The following is a 12,334-nucleotide window of genomic DNA, read 5'->3' on the forward strand; positions in this document are numbered from 1 at the left end:
TCCTCCGTGTCGTGTCGGCTCTGTGGCCCCAGGGTGGGCGTGTGCCCCAGTTCTGCACACTGGCCTCCCCGCATCCAGGCACCGCGGGGCCCCCCAGCAGGTGGGGCTGCACCCCTGTGTGGGCTCCAGGCCGGGAGGAGTCCCGGCACGTGAGCGTCCAGTCACCGTGGCTAGCGAAAACCCACGTCAGGCTCGTGGCTCCAGCCAACGAGGGGCCAGCCACCTGGGAAACAGACCTCTTGGATCTCCACCCAAGGGCCCCCAGCCCTGGCCTCACCCCTCTGGCCCTTGGGAGAACTCTGGTTCCCCTCCCTCTACTCTGCCTGAGGGTCAAGTCCCCCAGTGCTGGGCTGAGAGCCCCATGGCTCCTTTGCAGGCCCAGTGTGTTGTTAGAACGTGTGAGGGGGGTGAGCAGACAGGCGGCCCGTCGCGTCTGCAGCACGAGAGGCTGCCTGCATCCCTGCTGTGGTCCAGCGGTCAGTGCTGGGGGCTGACGGTGAGGCATGCTTCCTGAAAAACCCATCCCTCCCACGCCCGAGGTGTGGTCGGGGGCGCCCGGGAGCCTGGCAGTTCCTCCGAGGGAGAGGCCGTGCCCAGGGAGCCAGCTGCCCCCAGGGCTGTGCACAGGCCCTGTCCAGCCACTCTGGGGGCCCAGCACTGGCCTCGCCCCAGCTCCCAGGAGGCGGTGGGGTGGGTGTTGGTGCCAGGCCTGAGGCCTTCAAGCTGTGCTAAGCACCATGGGCACCGCAGCCCAACCTTCATTCATCCAGCTTGTCTGGCTGGACCTGCTGAAGCCTGGTGGCACTGCCCCCGCCAGGTGACAAAGGCCCCCTTCAAGACAAGTGTCTGCTCTGCCCACCCCCGTCCGCAGGGCCTCCCGGCCCCCCGGCTCCCTCGATCTGCACCCTGGCGCCCCCGCCTGCCCTGCTCTGCTCAAGGGCCCCAGTGCTGGCTCTGCTTCCAGGACTCCTCTTTTTTGGCCACACCAAGGGTCATCTGGGGTCTCGGTTCCCCGATCAGGGACCGAACCCCAGCCATGGCAGGGCACCCGGAGTCCTGACTGCTGGCCCACCAGGAGCTCGCTCTAGAACTCCTTATGCCCTAGGGTGGGGTTTGCTGTGGAGTTTGAAGGAAGATGTGGAGGGCCTCACAGAGCCTGAGTGGTCTGCGGATGCTGAGAGGCCGGCGGGTGTACCCCTTGGACTCGGCCTGCCGGGGGTCTGTGCTGTGGTCACGGGAAGAGAACTTCCTGCCTGGCACTGGGCCGGGCCTGTCCTCGTTTTAGCCTGGGTGAAACCGGCTGGACCTGCCTGGCAGGGTGGCATTGCCAGCCCCTGGGTGTGGACACACCTGCCCCAAGTCCCTCTGGCCTCAGTGTGTGGGCGAGTGTGGTGAGACCCAGCGCCTCAAGCTGCTGCCTCACTCATCGGGTGCAGAGGTGTGCCAGGAGCCGCCCCCAGGAGGCGGCACCATGCGAGGGTCAGGGAGGTCCCCGGTGACCAGGGGTTGGCTGCAGCCCCCAGTGCCCTGAAGGGTCAGGTGTGGGACAGCTATTTCCTCCTGCTGCCTGAGTTTGCTTGGCAGGTCCTTAGGGGAAGAGGGGAAGGGCTGAGGTTAACCTTGAGCTCCCGCGAGCTGCAGTTGCCTGGTGTGCGGGAAGGTCACACGGGGAACAGACCGCAGAGCTGGCCATGAGTTCTAACTAACAACACAACTAACCCAGAGCTCCCGACGCTGTCGTAGTGCTTTCAGAGCTGACTGCTCCTCGAGGGTGTTCTGCAAACGCTGCCGGGTCCAGGCCCAGGCCGCCTGCCTGTCTCAGTCTTTGGGGGAGTGTGGGGACACTAGGCAGCTGCACCCCAGGCCAGCCTCTCGCCACCAAGCTGCTGCAGCCCTCATCCTGACAAACGGAGGCTGGGGCTTGCCCACTGTGGACCTCTGGCTTTCCAGGCCGCCACCTCCCTGCCCCCAGGGGCAGAAGTACAGATGGTACTGCTTCAGGTGAAGTGGTCCTCCCCCAAGGCCAGGGCAGCCCTGCTGCCGCCCTGCCTCAGATCTGGCCGGGGCACTCCAGGCCGCCCTACCAGCCCTGTCCATCCTGGAGCCTCCTGCCCGGGGCTCCCCGAGGCCCCCAGCGCCCAGGGCAGCGAAGCTCCAGGACAGGCCCTGCCCCCGCCCTCCCTGCCTCACAGCTCCATTGTGAGGTCAGCGCCTTCCGCCGAGCTCCAGCCAGAGGCGTGCGGCGGGCCGGGGGCTGGACATGGCCGCCTGTCCCCAGCCCGACTCCTGCCTGCTCGGCGGCCCCCTCGGCCTCATATGTCTGTCCCTTTTGCTCGTCCCTGCTGCAGGTGCGGCCCCCCCAGCCAGGCCCGGGGGCCATGGGGGCGGGGTTCAGGGGTCAGCCACTGGCGGGTGACGCGGGCCCTTGGCCGCCCGGGCCGTGTCTCTGCAGCTGGAGGCTACTGCGAGTGCAGCCTTGGCCTCAGCCGCGAGGCCCTCATCGCCCTGCTGGTGGTGCTGGCAGGCATCAGCGCTAGCTGCTTCTGCGCCCTGGTCATCGTGGCCGTTGGTGTCATTCGAGCCAAGGGGTGCGTGAATCCCAGGGCTGACTGGTGGCGGGGTGGGGACTGTGGGTCAGGCTGTTCTCCCAGGCTCCCGGTCTCACTGGGTGAGGTCAGCAGGAGGGCTTGGGAAGGATGTCTCCCAGACTGGGTTGGGGAGAGGTGGAGGGAGGCACCTCTGGGTGCCTGGAGGCCAGCTGAGCTGTTCACAGACTCACGCCTCACCTTTGTCCCCCCACCCCAGTGAAACGTGCCCTGCACACATGGACAGCAGGTGAGTGAGACCTCCTCCTCCCAGGGGAGGGCCCCAAGGGTGAGCTGTGCCCTGGGAGGTGGCCGCTGCCTGGGAGGTGGAGGCCTAGGTGGTCGGGGTGGCCTGCAGCCGGCCTGACCCGGGCCGTGTTGCGCAGGATGGTGGGGCACTTCGGGCTGCAGGAAGACCGTATGGACCTGCGCACGGTGCACGTGGAGTCTCACCTCATGGACCCCGACACGGCGGTCCCCATGATACAGCCCCTGGAAGAGCATGGCCTCATGACCATCACCATGGACTCGACTCTGGAGGAGCCGCCCCCCCCACCTGAGTAGGGCTCTGGGCGCTAGCGGGAGGGGAATTAAACGGTATTTAGTTACTCTGTGCTGTCCTCCCTGGGCCCCTCGGGGGGCGTCCGCGGTGGGGGGGCCCTGCACGCATCTGGTCGCCCCCTTTCTCTTCACTGGGGTGCCCGCTCTAGGCTCACGCTGTCCACCCTCCGGGCAGGGGTCCACACCTCTGGGTGTCTGCCCTTCCTGCATGCCTCAGCCCGGCTCCTCCCTGCCTCTGCCTGCTGCTTTGTCCCGTGAAGCCTGCAGGCCCCGGCCCCTGCCCCACCCCGGGAAAACACTAAGACAGGACCTGTGACTCGCCTGAGCCCAGAGAAGCAGCATGTGACGGGAGGACTTGGGCCGCGTGCCCTGCCCCACCCATGAGTTTCCTTGAGGTTCCGGGAGAGCCCTTGTTTGGGGGGGGGGGGCAGGTGACTGCCTCCCCTTCCTCAGGAGTGCTGCCCTTCCGCCCGCCCCCACCACATCTCCTGGTCGGCGGGCTCAGGGGCCCCTCAGCCGTCCACCATGGGGATGGGGCGGTGCTAGGTGGGGACTGCTGTGTGCGCCCTGGGATCACTTGCTGAGTGGAGACAGAGGGGGCTGTGCAGCAGGGCGCACTGGCTCCTAAGTTGTGTCGCTGCTGAGTTGGGCAGGGGAGAGATTGTGGGGGATGGCATGGCCCAGTTGCTCAGGCCTCCTGGGGTCACGGGATGGCGCACCACACAGGTGAGGAGGGGGCGCGGTCTTTACAGCGCTGCTGGCCCGGAGCCAAGTGGAGCTCAGAGCTTTGGGACAGGTGGCTGGCAGTGCCCTGCCTTTGGCTGTGTGCCCAGCCTCCACCCTAGGCGCAGGACCAGCCGTGGGACAGGAACTGTCTGTGCTCAGGCCGGAGAGTTGATATTTGTGCGGCCGCCGCAGGGTCGGACAGGCTCTGGCAACACGCGGACAGCGGACCTCCACGACTGTCCCCATGCGGAGTCCCTCCTTTCCCTCGTGGGGGCCGCCGCCGCCGCCGCCGCCGCCGCTGCAGCTGCTACTGCTGCTGTTGCCATGGCCAGTCTGGACCCAGGCGCCCGCCGCAGCCGCCTCCTGGGGAACCCCGGGCGCCCTAGACTGCCCCGAGGCCTGCGTGTGCGCGCCGGGGGGCCAGGCCAACTGCTCGGGGCGCGCGCTGCCCGCCGTGCCAGGGGGCTTGAACCGGCGCGTCCGCGTGCTGCTGCTGAACCACAACCGCGTGCACGCGCTGCCTCCGGGCGCCTTCGTGGATGCCGGCGCGCTGCTCCGCCTGGACCTGCGCGAGAATGGACTGCGCTGGGTGCACGCGCGGGCCTTCTGGGGCCTGGGCGCGCTGGAGCAGCTAGACCTCAGCGCCAACCAGCTAGAGGGGCTGCTGCCCGGCACTTTCGCGCCACTGCGCGCTCTGCGCGCCCTCTCGCTGGCTGAGAACCGGCTGGCGCGCCTAGAGCCCGCGGCGCTGGGCGCGCTCCCGCTGCTGCGCGCGCTCAGCCTGCAGGACAACGACCTGCCTGCGCTCCCGTCCGGGCTCCTGGCTGGCCTGCCAGCTCTCAATACGCTGCGCCTGCGCGGCAACCCCTGGACCTGTGGCTGCGCGCTGCGCCCACTCTGCGCCTGGCTTCGCGGACACCCGCGGCACGCGCCAGGTGAGCCCTCGGGGGCGCGGGCGGGCAGGGCGGGCCGCTACCCCCGCGACCGTCTGACGCCGCGCCCGTGTCCCGCAGAGGCCGAGACGCTGCTTTGCGTATCGCCGGGGCGCCTGACGCTCAGCCCCTTGACCGCCTTCCCGGACGCCGCCTTCAGCCACTGCGCGCGGCCCCTTGCCGCCCAGGATCTGGCCGTGGTCTATGCTCTCGGGCCCGTCTCCTTCCTCGCTAGCCTGGCCGCCTGTCTGGCCCTGGGCTCCGCGTTCACTGCCTGCGGCGCTCGCCACCGCCGCCGCCGCCGCCGCGCCGCCGCCCGCCGCCAGCAGAGGCGGCAGCCGGATCCTGGCCCCGGCACAGCCTCGCCTGCGGCCACCGCCGCCCAAGCTTGAGGGGCCGCGGCCGCCCTCGAACCTCTCCCCACCCGCTTGCCCCTCCCGCATTCCTGACGGCGTCAACAAGCGACTCAGCTCGAAATTTTCGCGACATTCCTTTTGGCATCACCACTGCACACACCGGGCGGGGCGGGGCGGGGGTCGGCGCGCGCCGGGCCCCTGGGCTGGAGGGCCCGGGCCGCACGGGGGAGGCGCGCCCGGACGCGGAAGGGCCGGGCCTGCACGCGGCGGGGCTGAGGAGGCAAAGAGAAGGCTCAGCCCTCGCAGGGTCCGGAGAAGGTGGGAGGCAGTGGGGAGCCCGAGCGCGCCCCAGGGAGGCGCTGCCAGCGGGTGGAGTTCAGGGTCTGCAGTCCAGGAAGGGCAGGGCCAGCTCAGAGGATGGGGTGAAGCGGAGAAGGGGTACAGGCAGGAAGGGGGAGGTGGGGTGGAGGCCGTGCGGTGCGAGGGCGTGGGAGGGGTGGCCCAGCCAGCCCGGGCCAAGGCCCACCGTAGCTCTGGGAGTGGCTGGGAAGGATGGGGCTCCAGTCTCTGCGCCAAGCCCCTCTGCCGGGCCGAGTCAACTGCTCCCCCTGCCGCTCAGAGACCCCAGGGCCCTGCCTCTGCCGGAGCGCCCTGAGGCCCTGCCCAGCCAGCTCAGCTCTGGCCCGTCCTCAGCGGCTCTCGTCCGAGCCTCAGTCCAGCAGGGGCTGCCCCCCGGCAGCAGGGCGGACGGACGGACGGGAGGCACGGGGTGGGCAGTCTCTGGCAGGCGGGCTTCCCTCAGGCCTTCCCGAGCAGCACGACCCCTCAGTGTCCTTGGCCGGGCTAACGGGGCGGGTGGGCGCCTCCGGGCGCCTCACACCACGGTGCTGACCGAGGGATCTGAGAGGTTGAGCGGGCCCGTGATATCAGTGGGATGGTACTGCTGCAAAATAGAAATACAGACAAGGCGCCCGTTAGCCCGGCCGCCAGGGGCACGCGCGGGGCCGGGACGGGTGGGCCGGCCGGCCGGCCGACCGGCGGGCAGGCGGGCGCGGCCTGGGGGAGGCTGGGGGGCGCTCCTCCCCCGCCCCGTCGTGCTCCGGGACTCTGCGTGGGCCGGGCCGCTGTCCCGTCCGTCTGTCTGTCTGTCTGCGGGGGAGGGGGCAGAGGAGGGCGGGCAGGGCGTCTCAGCTGTCCCTATGCCGGGCACACATCTGCAGCTGGCCCTCCTCCCTCTCAACAGCGCGTCGCGGCAGCACTGTGTCTTTTTGGTTTTGCAAAGCGCCGCGTCCACCCCCGGTGCTCTATAAATAAGAACCAACAATCAATACCCGCTGGCCCCGCCGGCCGCCAGGGACCCAGCCCTGAGCGCCCAGTGCCGCCCTGGCCCAGACCAGCCACGGGACAGGGGCAGCGCATCTCAGCGGCCGCACTGACCCCACCCCTCCCAACAGAGCCCCCCACCCAGGCCTCCCTCCGAGCAGGTGCCCAGCCGGAAACGGTGGGGGGGCTGGGCTGCCCTCCCCTGCCCAGCCCCCAGCTGGCAGTGTCCCCAGTCATCCCTGCAGGGCCGGCCAGCCCCAGATGCCACGTGGCACCAGAGCTGGCCTGGAGGGTGGTCCCCGGGGAGGCTCGGGCAAGGAGTCTGCTGGGAGCGTGTCCCGGGACAGGCACCCTGAGGGTCTCTGAGCTGCGCCCAGGCCAGCTAAGGGGCTTGTGAGTGGGCTCTGGGCCGGGACGGGGGTGGGATTCTGTTGCCCTCGGAAAGTGGCCCACTGCCTATGTAACTCTCCTGCCCCTCCTTTCGCCTGCCTGGCCCCAGAGCTCTGTCTGCTGGGCGCCCCCTCCCCGGCTGCCCCACCACTGGTCCTTGCTGGCCCTCCCAGCCCCCGGCGGGGCCCCTGGCTCAGGCCCCACCCAGTTCCCGAGCTGCAGGGCTCCAGGCCTGTGCTCAGCCCCTCGGGCCGCCCCTGTCCAGCCACTCTGCCTGTGCTGAGCCCTAGCAGTGGAGTAGCCTGGCCTCACGGGCCCCTTTGGGGCAGGCGGTGACCTCACCCCAGACCTGGATGGCTCTGCGCTGCGCCCTGTCTGTCCTGCGCCTGCCCCTCTTCCCTCGCGCTGTGGGCAGGGGCTACAAATCCTGCTTCCACCTGGATCGTAAGGCTGGGGTGATGCTGCCTGTGAACTGGGGGCTCCTTGTGGACAGGAGGACAAGCCGCCCCTGAACCGCGGGGAAGCTGATGGGCTGAGGGCTGTGCTGGCCCTGGGCGGGCCCTCCTCGCCCGGGGACGCTCCCAGCAGGGCTAGGCCAGTCTTGGAGGCCTGGGGTTCAAGCACACACACCTGGGACAGAGACAGGCTGCCCAGGCGGGAAGGCAGGGAACCCTTGGCTCAGGCTCTGAAGGGGCTGGGGGTCAGGCGCTGAAGCACTGCTCCCCTACATGGGGGTCTCCCCTCCCTGAGCCTCGGTGCCCAAGGCTTGCCAGCCACAGCTTTCGGGGCCACCCCCCCGCCCCATTCTCAGACCCCCAGGTGCTGCCAGCACGCCTCCCGCAGGGCCCCTGCTCGGCCTGGGGTGGGAGCTGCCGCCTCTGGTCCCACCCGTTCCCCATCTGACGGCCCCTGTGGCCAGGGGCCTGTGCCAACTCCAGGCCCCAGCCGTCCACCCAGATGGAGCCGGGCCCGGCCCCCCAGCCCCGGCCCACACAGAGACCACACGGAGGGGATGCGACAGGCATGGCTCTGGTGAGGCACGAGAGACAGGCGTCTGGGTGGCAGGGCTGGCAGCCAGACAGATGGACGGTGGGACGCCACAGGCTCCCCTCCACGGACGTCGCAGGGAGGGAGCGAGGGCAGTGGGCCTCTGCCTGGGAGAAGCTGGAGGGACGGGCGCGACAGGGAGGTGGTGTGGCCTCCTGACGGCTGAGGAGCCCGGGACGGGGTGGCCCTGTGCGCCCGGGGCTGCGGGCACAGCCCTGAGTGGGGAGGCTGGCCGGCTGACCAACGACATGACATGGCTTTAAGATGGCGCGTGGCATCATGGCACGGGGGGCAGACTAACGCAGAGACACACGGGGAAGACAACCCAGCGGGCGGGCCCGCGGGCGAGGGCCGAGAGAGGGGCCCAGAGTCCGAGAGAGGCCCTAGTGTGCCGGGCGGGCAGCGGTGAGCGCAGAAGGGCCACGCGGGCGGAGGCGGATGGTGGGATGGCGAGGGCGGGCCTGACGCACGGGACACAGACACGGGGGCGAGGGGAGAGTCGGACACGTGGGACTGGGCGCTCTTCCCCTTACCGTGTCTTTGGAGGACCTACGTCTCTTGAAGCTGGAGGCCAGGGTGGAGGTGATAGCCCTAAGTGTGGCTTTCTTTTTAGGGTCGGGCTCTGCTCTACCACTCTTTCTATCCTAAAATGAACACGCACAAGTGATTAGACGGCCGAGGGCGGCGGCCACACCTGCCCTCGCCTGCTCCTGGGGGCTGCTGCCCAGCCTGGCTGGCCGCGCGGGCCCTCGCTCCTGCCTGCCTCCCTGTCCTGGACGGACCAGCCACCGGCCCCATGCTCGCAGGGGGCCTCTGCTGCTGCCGGGGTCTCCGGCCTGATCTTCCTTGTGCTGGGACTGGGTTCGGGGAGGCGGGGTGGGGTCCTCAGCTGGCTGTCTTCCCTGGCTCCAAGGTGCCCCTGGTGTACGGTGCCCCAAGGAGGAGGAACCCCCTGAACACCGGGTGAGTCACCCCCACAGGCCCCACCAGCCACTCTGACCTCAGAGGAAGCGCACCGAGATTTAGGAAGGGGCTGAAGGGACTAAAAGCAGGTGGCGAGATGGATTGGAGTGACAGAGAGACAGAGGCGGCTCCTGGGACCCTGGCCTCAGGTCTGATGGCCAGGTGGGCCTTGCGCCCGCCACAGGGAGCAGCGGCCAGGTCCCAAGAGCAAGGGTGGGCAGACGAGAGGTGTGGGGACACCGGTGACCCCGGCCCCGGCCCTCCCTCTTGGCAACACCGGCTTCCTCCCAGGACACAGGCTCTGGGGAGGCACCCGGAGGAAGAGAAGAGCTGGGGCTGCCTGTGGGGCACGAGCCCGGCCCAGGTGGGCTGTGGGCAGCCCGTCCCCTGCTGCCAGCAGAGCCCCACGGGTGCAGCCTGGGGTGCCCAGCAGGACCGGCGGACCAGCTCAGACTGCAGTTACATGGAGCACAGCAGGGTGGCAGGGAACCGGGTCCTTGGAGGGGCGTGGGGCGGCGAGGGATGGTGGACTGCGCCTTGGACTCACACACTACACCCAGCTGGGTCCCTGTCTTACCCTGCCTCAGTCTGCCTTCCTATGGAATGGGCCTCGGTGGGCGACTCTGGAGACAGAGGGGCCAGGTGGACGCTCGGAGCCCGGCTTCGCAGAGGCGGCCACCCACAGGCGGCCCCCAGCACTGCGGCCTCGGCTGTGGCTCCCAGCTCCAGTCCTCGCCACTTGGGCTTCTGGGAGCCAGAGCCAGCGCTTCCGCCTGCGGGGATGGAGGAGGGCCGGGCCGGGCCGGGCCATGGGCACCAGGCCTCGGAGGGCGGCCTGCCCTACCTGCAGGTTCTTTCTCCACACGTTCACTGCCGCAAACGCCAGCTGCATCTGCTTCCGCCGGGCGTCCTTGTGCCGTTTATAGGCGATCTCGATGAAGATCAGGAAGATCCCAGCCACGATGCCTCCAGCCACCAGCATGAAGACCCCTGGGGGGGACACCCAGTGTCTCAGCTGTGGCTGCTCCCGCTGCGGCCCCCTGGGGCGTCCATCCAGGCTTAGCAGGGGCCTTGACGGGGGGCGGGGGTGGGGAGGGGGGAGGGGGCCCACCTGCCATATTCTCGAAGGTGAGGGTAGCAGGGGCGTTGCTGCGCGAATCGCACTCCTGGTACCGAACCCACGTCTTGTCCAGGTCTTCCATGAAGCCGTTCTCGTGGGACCTGGATGGACGGGGCGCGTGAGCCCGGGCGGGGCAGGGCGGGGTGGGCCCGGGAGGGGCTCGCGGGGCGGGGCGGGGCTCGCGGGGCGGGGCGGGGCCGGGTGAGGCCCGCTCACTTGAGGATGGACAGGGAGACGTTCTGCTTCCAGGGGCTGTCCTTGCGCATGCCGATGCCGAAACCAGAGCGGAAGAAGAGCTCGCCCGTGGTCACCAGGTCGCACTTCTGCGAGGCCTCGAACTCCAGCACCGCCGAGTCCCAGATGAAGGCGTGCAGCTTGCTGCGGGCAGGGGCGGGGTCACGGGGGCCACGCCTCCACGTGGCCCTGGCTCCCCGCGAGCCTTCCTCCTGCCAGCTGGGGACCCACCGTCTGTCCCCTCCCCGTGGCTCCCACACGGCCGGGACACTGAGTGTGGATGTGGACGCCCCCAGCCGGTCCAGCCCTCCCTTCACTCGCGCCCCGCCCGCCCCGCCCGCCCCGCCCTCACTCGTCGAGCGCGGCCTGGATGGCCCCGCCCTCTCCCGCCCCGCCCCTCGCTGGCCCCGCCCCGCCCTCACTAGTCGCGCACGGCCTGGGTGGCCCCGCCCTCTCCCGCCCCGCCCCCTCACTGGCCCCCGCCCCCTCACTGGCCCCCGCCCCTCCCTCGCTGGCCCCGCCCCGCCCTCACTAGTCGCGCACGGCCTGGGTGGCCCCGCCCTCTCCCGCCCCGCCCCTCGCTGGCCCCGCCCCTCCCCTCGCTGGCCCCGCCCCGCCCTCACTAGTCGCGCACGGCCTGGGTGGCCCCGCCCCGCCCCGCCCCGCCCCTCGCTGGCCCCGCCCCGCCCCCTCACTTGTCGCGCACGGCCTGGATGGCCTCCGCGGCGCTCTCGTAGTTGTGCTTCTCCATATGGCGGTACATGGTGCTCAGCTCCACCTGCCGCCGGAAGTAGATGTCCACCGAGCTCTGTTTCACCGTCGCGTAGATGAACTTGTCCGAGGGATTCCGCAGCTGCGGGGTCAGAGAGCCAGGCTCGTGGCTGCTCCCCGGCCGCGCCCCACCCCACGCAGCGGAGGGCCTGAGCGCCTCTCTCCCCAGCCCCCAGCCGGGCCCGGCCTCACTCGCGGGTCGTTGATGCCGGTGATGCGCTCTTCCGGCCGGTCCAGCACCAGGAAGGCTGCCAGGTTGGCGGTGTAGGATGCCACAATGATCATGGCGAACCCCGCCCACACCATGCCCAGGATGCGCGCCGAGAAGCTTCTGGGGGCGCCTGCGGGCAGAGGACCGTCAGCTCGGGGCGGGCGGCGGGGCGGGACGGGGCCCTGGCCTGGCGTCGCCTCACCTTCCCCGATGCCTGAGTTGAGCAGGACGCCCCAGGAGAACCACATAGCCGAAGACAGGGTCAGCGCATCCTCCTCCTCCTCCTCGCTGTTCACTTTGAACCGGCCGAAGGGGCTGCGGGGGCGCAAAGGGCGGGCGGGAGAGGGCGGGAGGGGCAGCCTGCCCCGGCCCTCGCCCGCTCTGCCCGCCCGCGGGTAAAGGAGTCTGGTCCCCGGGCCGCGCTCACCTGAAGCGGTCCAGCAGGTACAGCATCACGGCCACCACGTGCACAGACAGCCCCACCAGCAGCCACAGCGTGCTCTGGAAGGGCTGCATGAACGAGTCCAGCGTGCTCCGGGGGATCTCCTGCGGGGCCACAGGCCGTCAGGGCCGCCCCGCCCCCCCGGGACGCCGCCCCGCCCCGCCTGGCCTTCGCTCACCTTCTTGACCAGAATGGTCAGGCCCTGGTACTTGAAGGGCTTTGAGAACTCGATGTACTGCGCGCGCTCGTTGTTGATGGTCAGCGGGGCCACGATCATGTCCGCCTGCCCGCTGAGCAGCTCGCCCATCATCCCGTTCCATTCCTTTTTATTGCTGTTGTTCACCTGTGGGGCGACCCGCCGGTGGGGACGCGGACACCGCGGACCCCACTCCCCAGACAGGCTCCCACCCCGACCCATCTCATGGGTCACCCACTCCAGACTCCTCCCAGGCTCAGGCCCCGCCCGCCGAAGACCCTCCAGGGAGCAGGCCCCGGTCCTGCGCCGGCTCCTAGGGACCACTCCTACCCGCTCCTGCGTGCCGAACTTGCCGTCGGCCACCAGGTGAACCTCATAAGTGAAGTTCATGGTCCGCGCCAGCTTGATGAGCAGATCGATGCAGAAGCCGTAGCAGCACTGAGGCACAGTGTGGCGCGCTGGCAAACGGGGGCGCGG

The 12,334-nt window shown here is 70.0% G+C and overlaps 3 protein-coding genes across 17 annotated transcripts in view; 2 read left to right on the forward strand and 1 right to left on the reverse strand.

Moving 5' to 3' along the window:
* On the forward strand, positions 1,392-3,193 carry TMEM210 (transmembrane protein 210). 2 transcript variants are annotated; one of them, XM_018056261.1, is made up of 4 exons: positions 2,261-2,348; positions 2,453-2,588; positions 2,806-2,835; positions 2,972-3,193. In XM_018056261.1, the coding sequence occupies exons 1-4, from the start codon at positions 2,261-2,263 to the stop codon at positions 3,147-3,149; spliced, it is 432 nt and encodes a 143-aa protein (XP_017911750.1). In that variant the 3' UTR covers positions 3,150-3,193. The 2 variants fall into 2 exon arrangements, with proteins under 2 accessions (XP_017911749.1, XP_017911750.1); XM_018056260.1 differs by having other exon boundaries at positions 1,392-2,588.
* On the forward strand, positions 3,280-5,281 carry LRRC26 (leucine rich repeat containing 26). The gene is made up of 2 exons (XM_018056259.1): positions 3,280-4,807; positions 4,886-5,281. Exons 1-2 carry the CDS (start codon positions 4,117-4,119, stop codon positions 5,194-5,196), a joined length of 1,002 nt encoding a protein of 333 aa, XP_017911748.1. The 5' UTR covers positions 3,280-4,116; the 3' UTR covers positions 5,197-5,281.
* Positions 5,279-12,334, reverse strand: part of GRIN1 (glutamate ionotropic receptor NMDA type subunit 1) — a 28,406-nt gene continuing 21,350 nt past the window's right edge. For 2 of the 14 annotated variants that reach the window (XM_018056251.1, XM_018056253.1), the window contains 11 exons: positions 12,188-12,315; positions 11,840-12,004; positions 11,647-11,765; positions 11,422-11,534; positions 11,201-11,349; positions 10,933-11,090; positions 10,220-10,381; positions 9,995-10,104; positions 9,728-9,873; positions 8,454-8,564; positions 5,279-6,103 (listed from right to left, as the gene is read on the reverse strand). In XM_018056251.1, coding sequence (XP_017911740.1) covers positions 6,035-6,103; positions 8,454-8,564; positions 9,728-9,873; positions 9,995-10,104; positions 10,220-10,381; positions 10,933-11,090; positions 11,201-11,349; positions 11,422-11,534; positions 11,647-11,765; positions 11,840-12,004; positions 12,188-12,315 — 1,430 coding nt within the window. In that variant the 3' untranslated portion in view covers positions 5,279-6,034. The other 12 variants (XM_018056254.1, XM_018056255.1, XR_001918902.1 and 9 more) reach the window with 10 other exon arrangements.

Source organism: Capra hircus, chromosome 11 (genome assembly GCF_001704415.2).
Source record: "Capra hircus breed San Clemente chromosome 11, ASM170441v1, whole genome shotgun sequence".
Taxonomy (NCBI): domain Eukaryota; kingdom Metazoa; phylum Chordata; class Mammalia; order Artiodactyla; family Bovidae; genus Capra; species Capra hircus.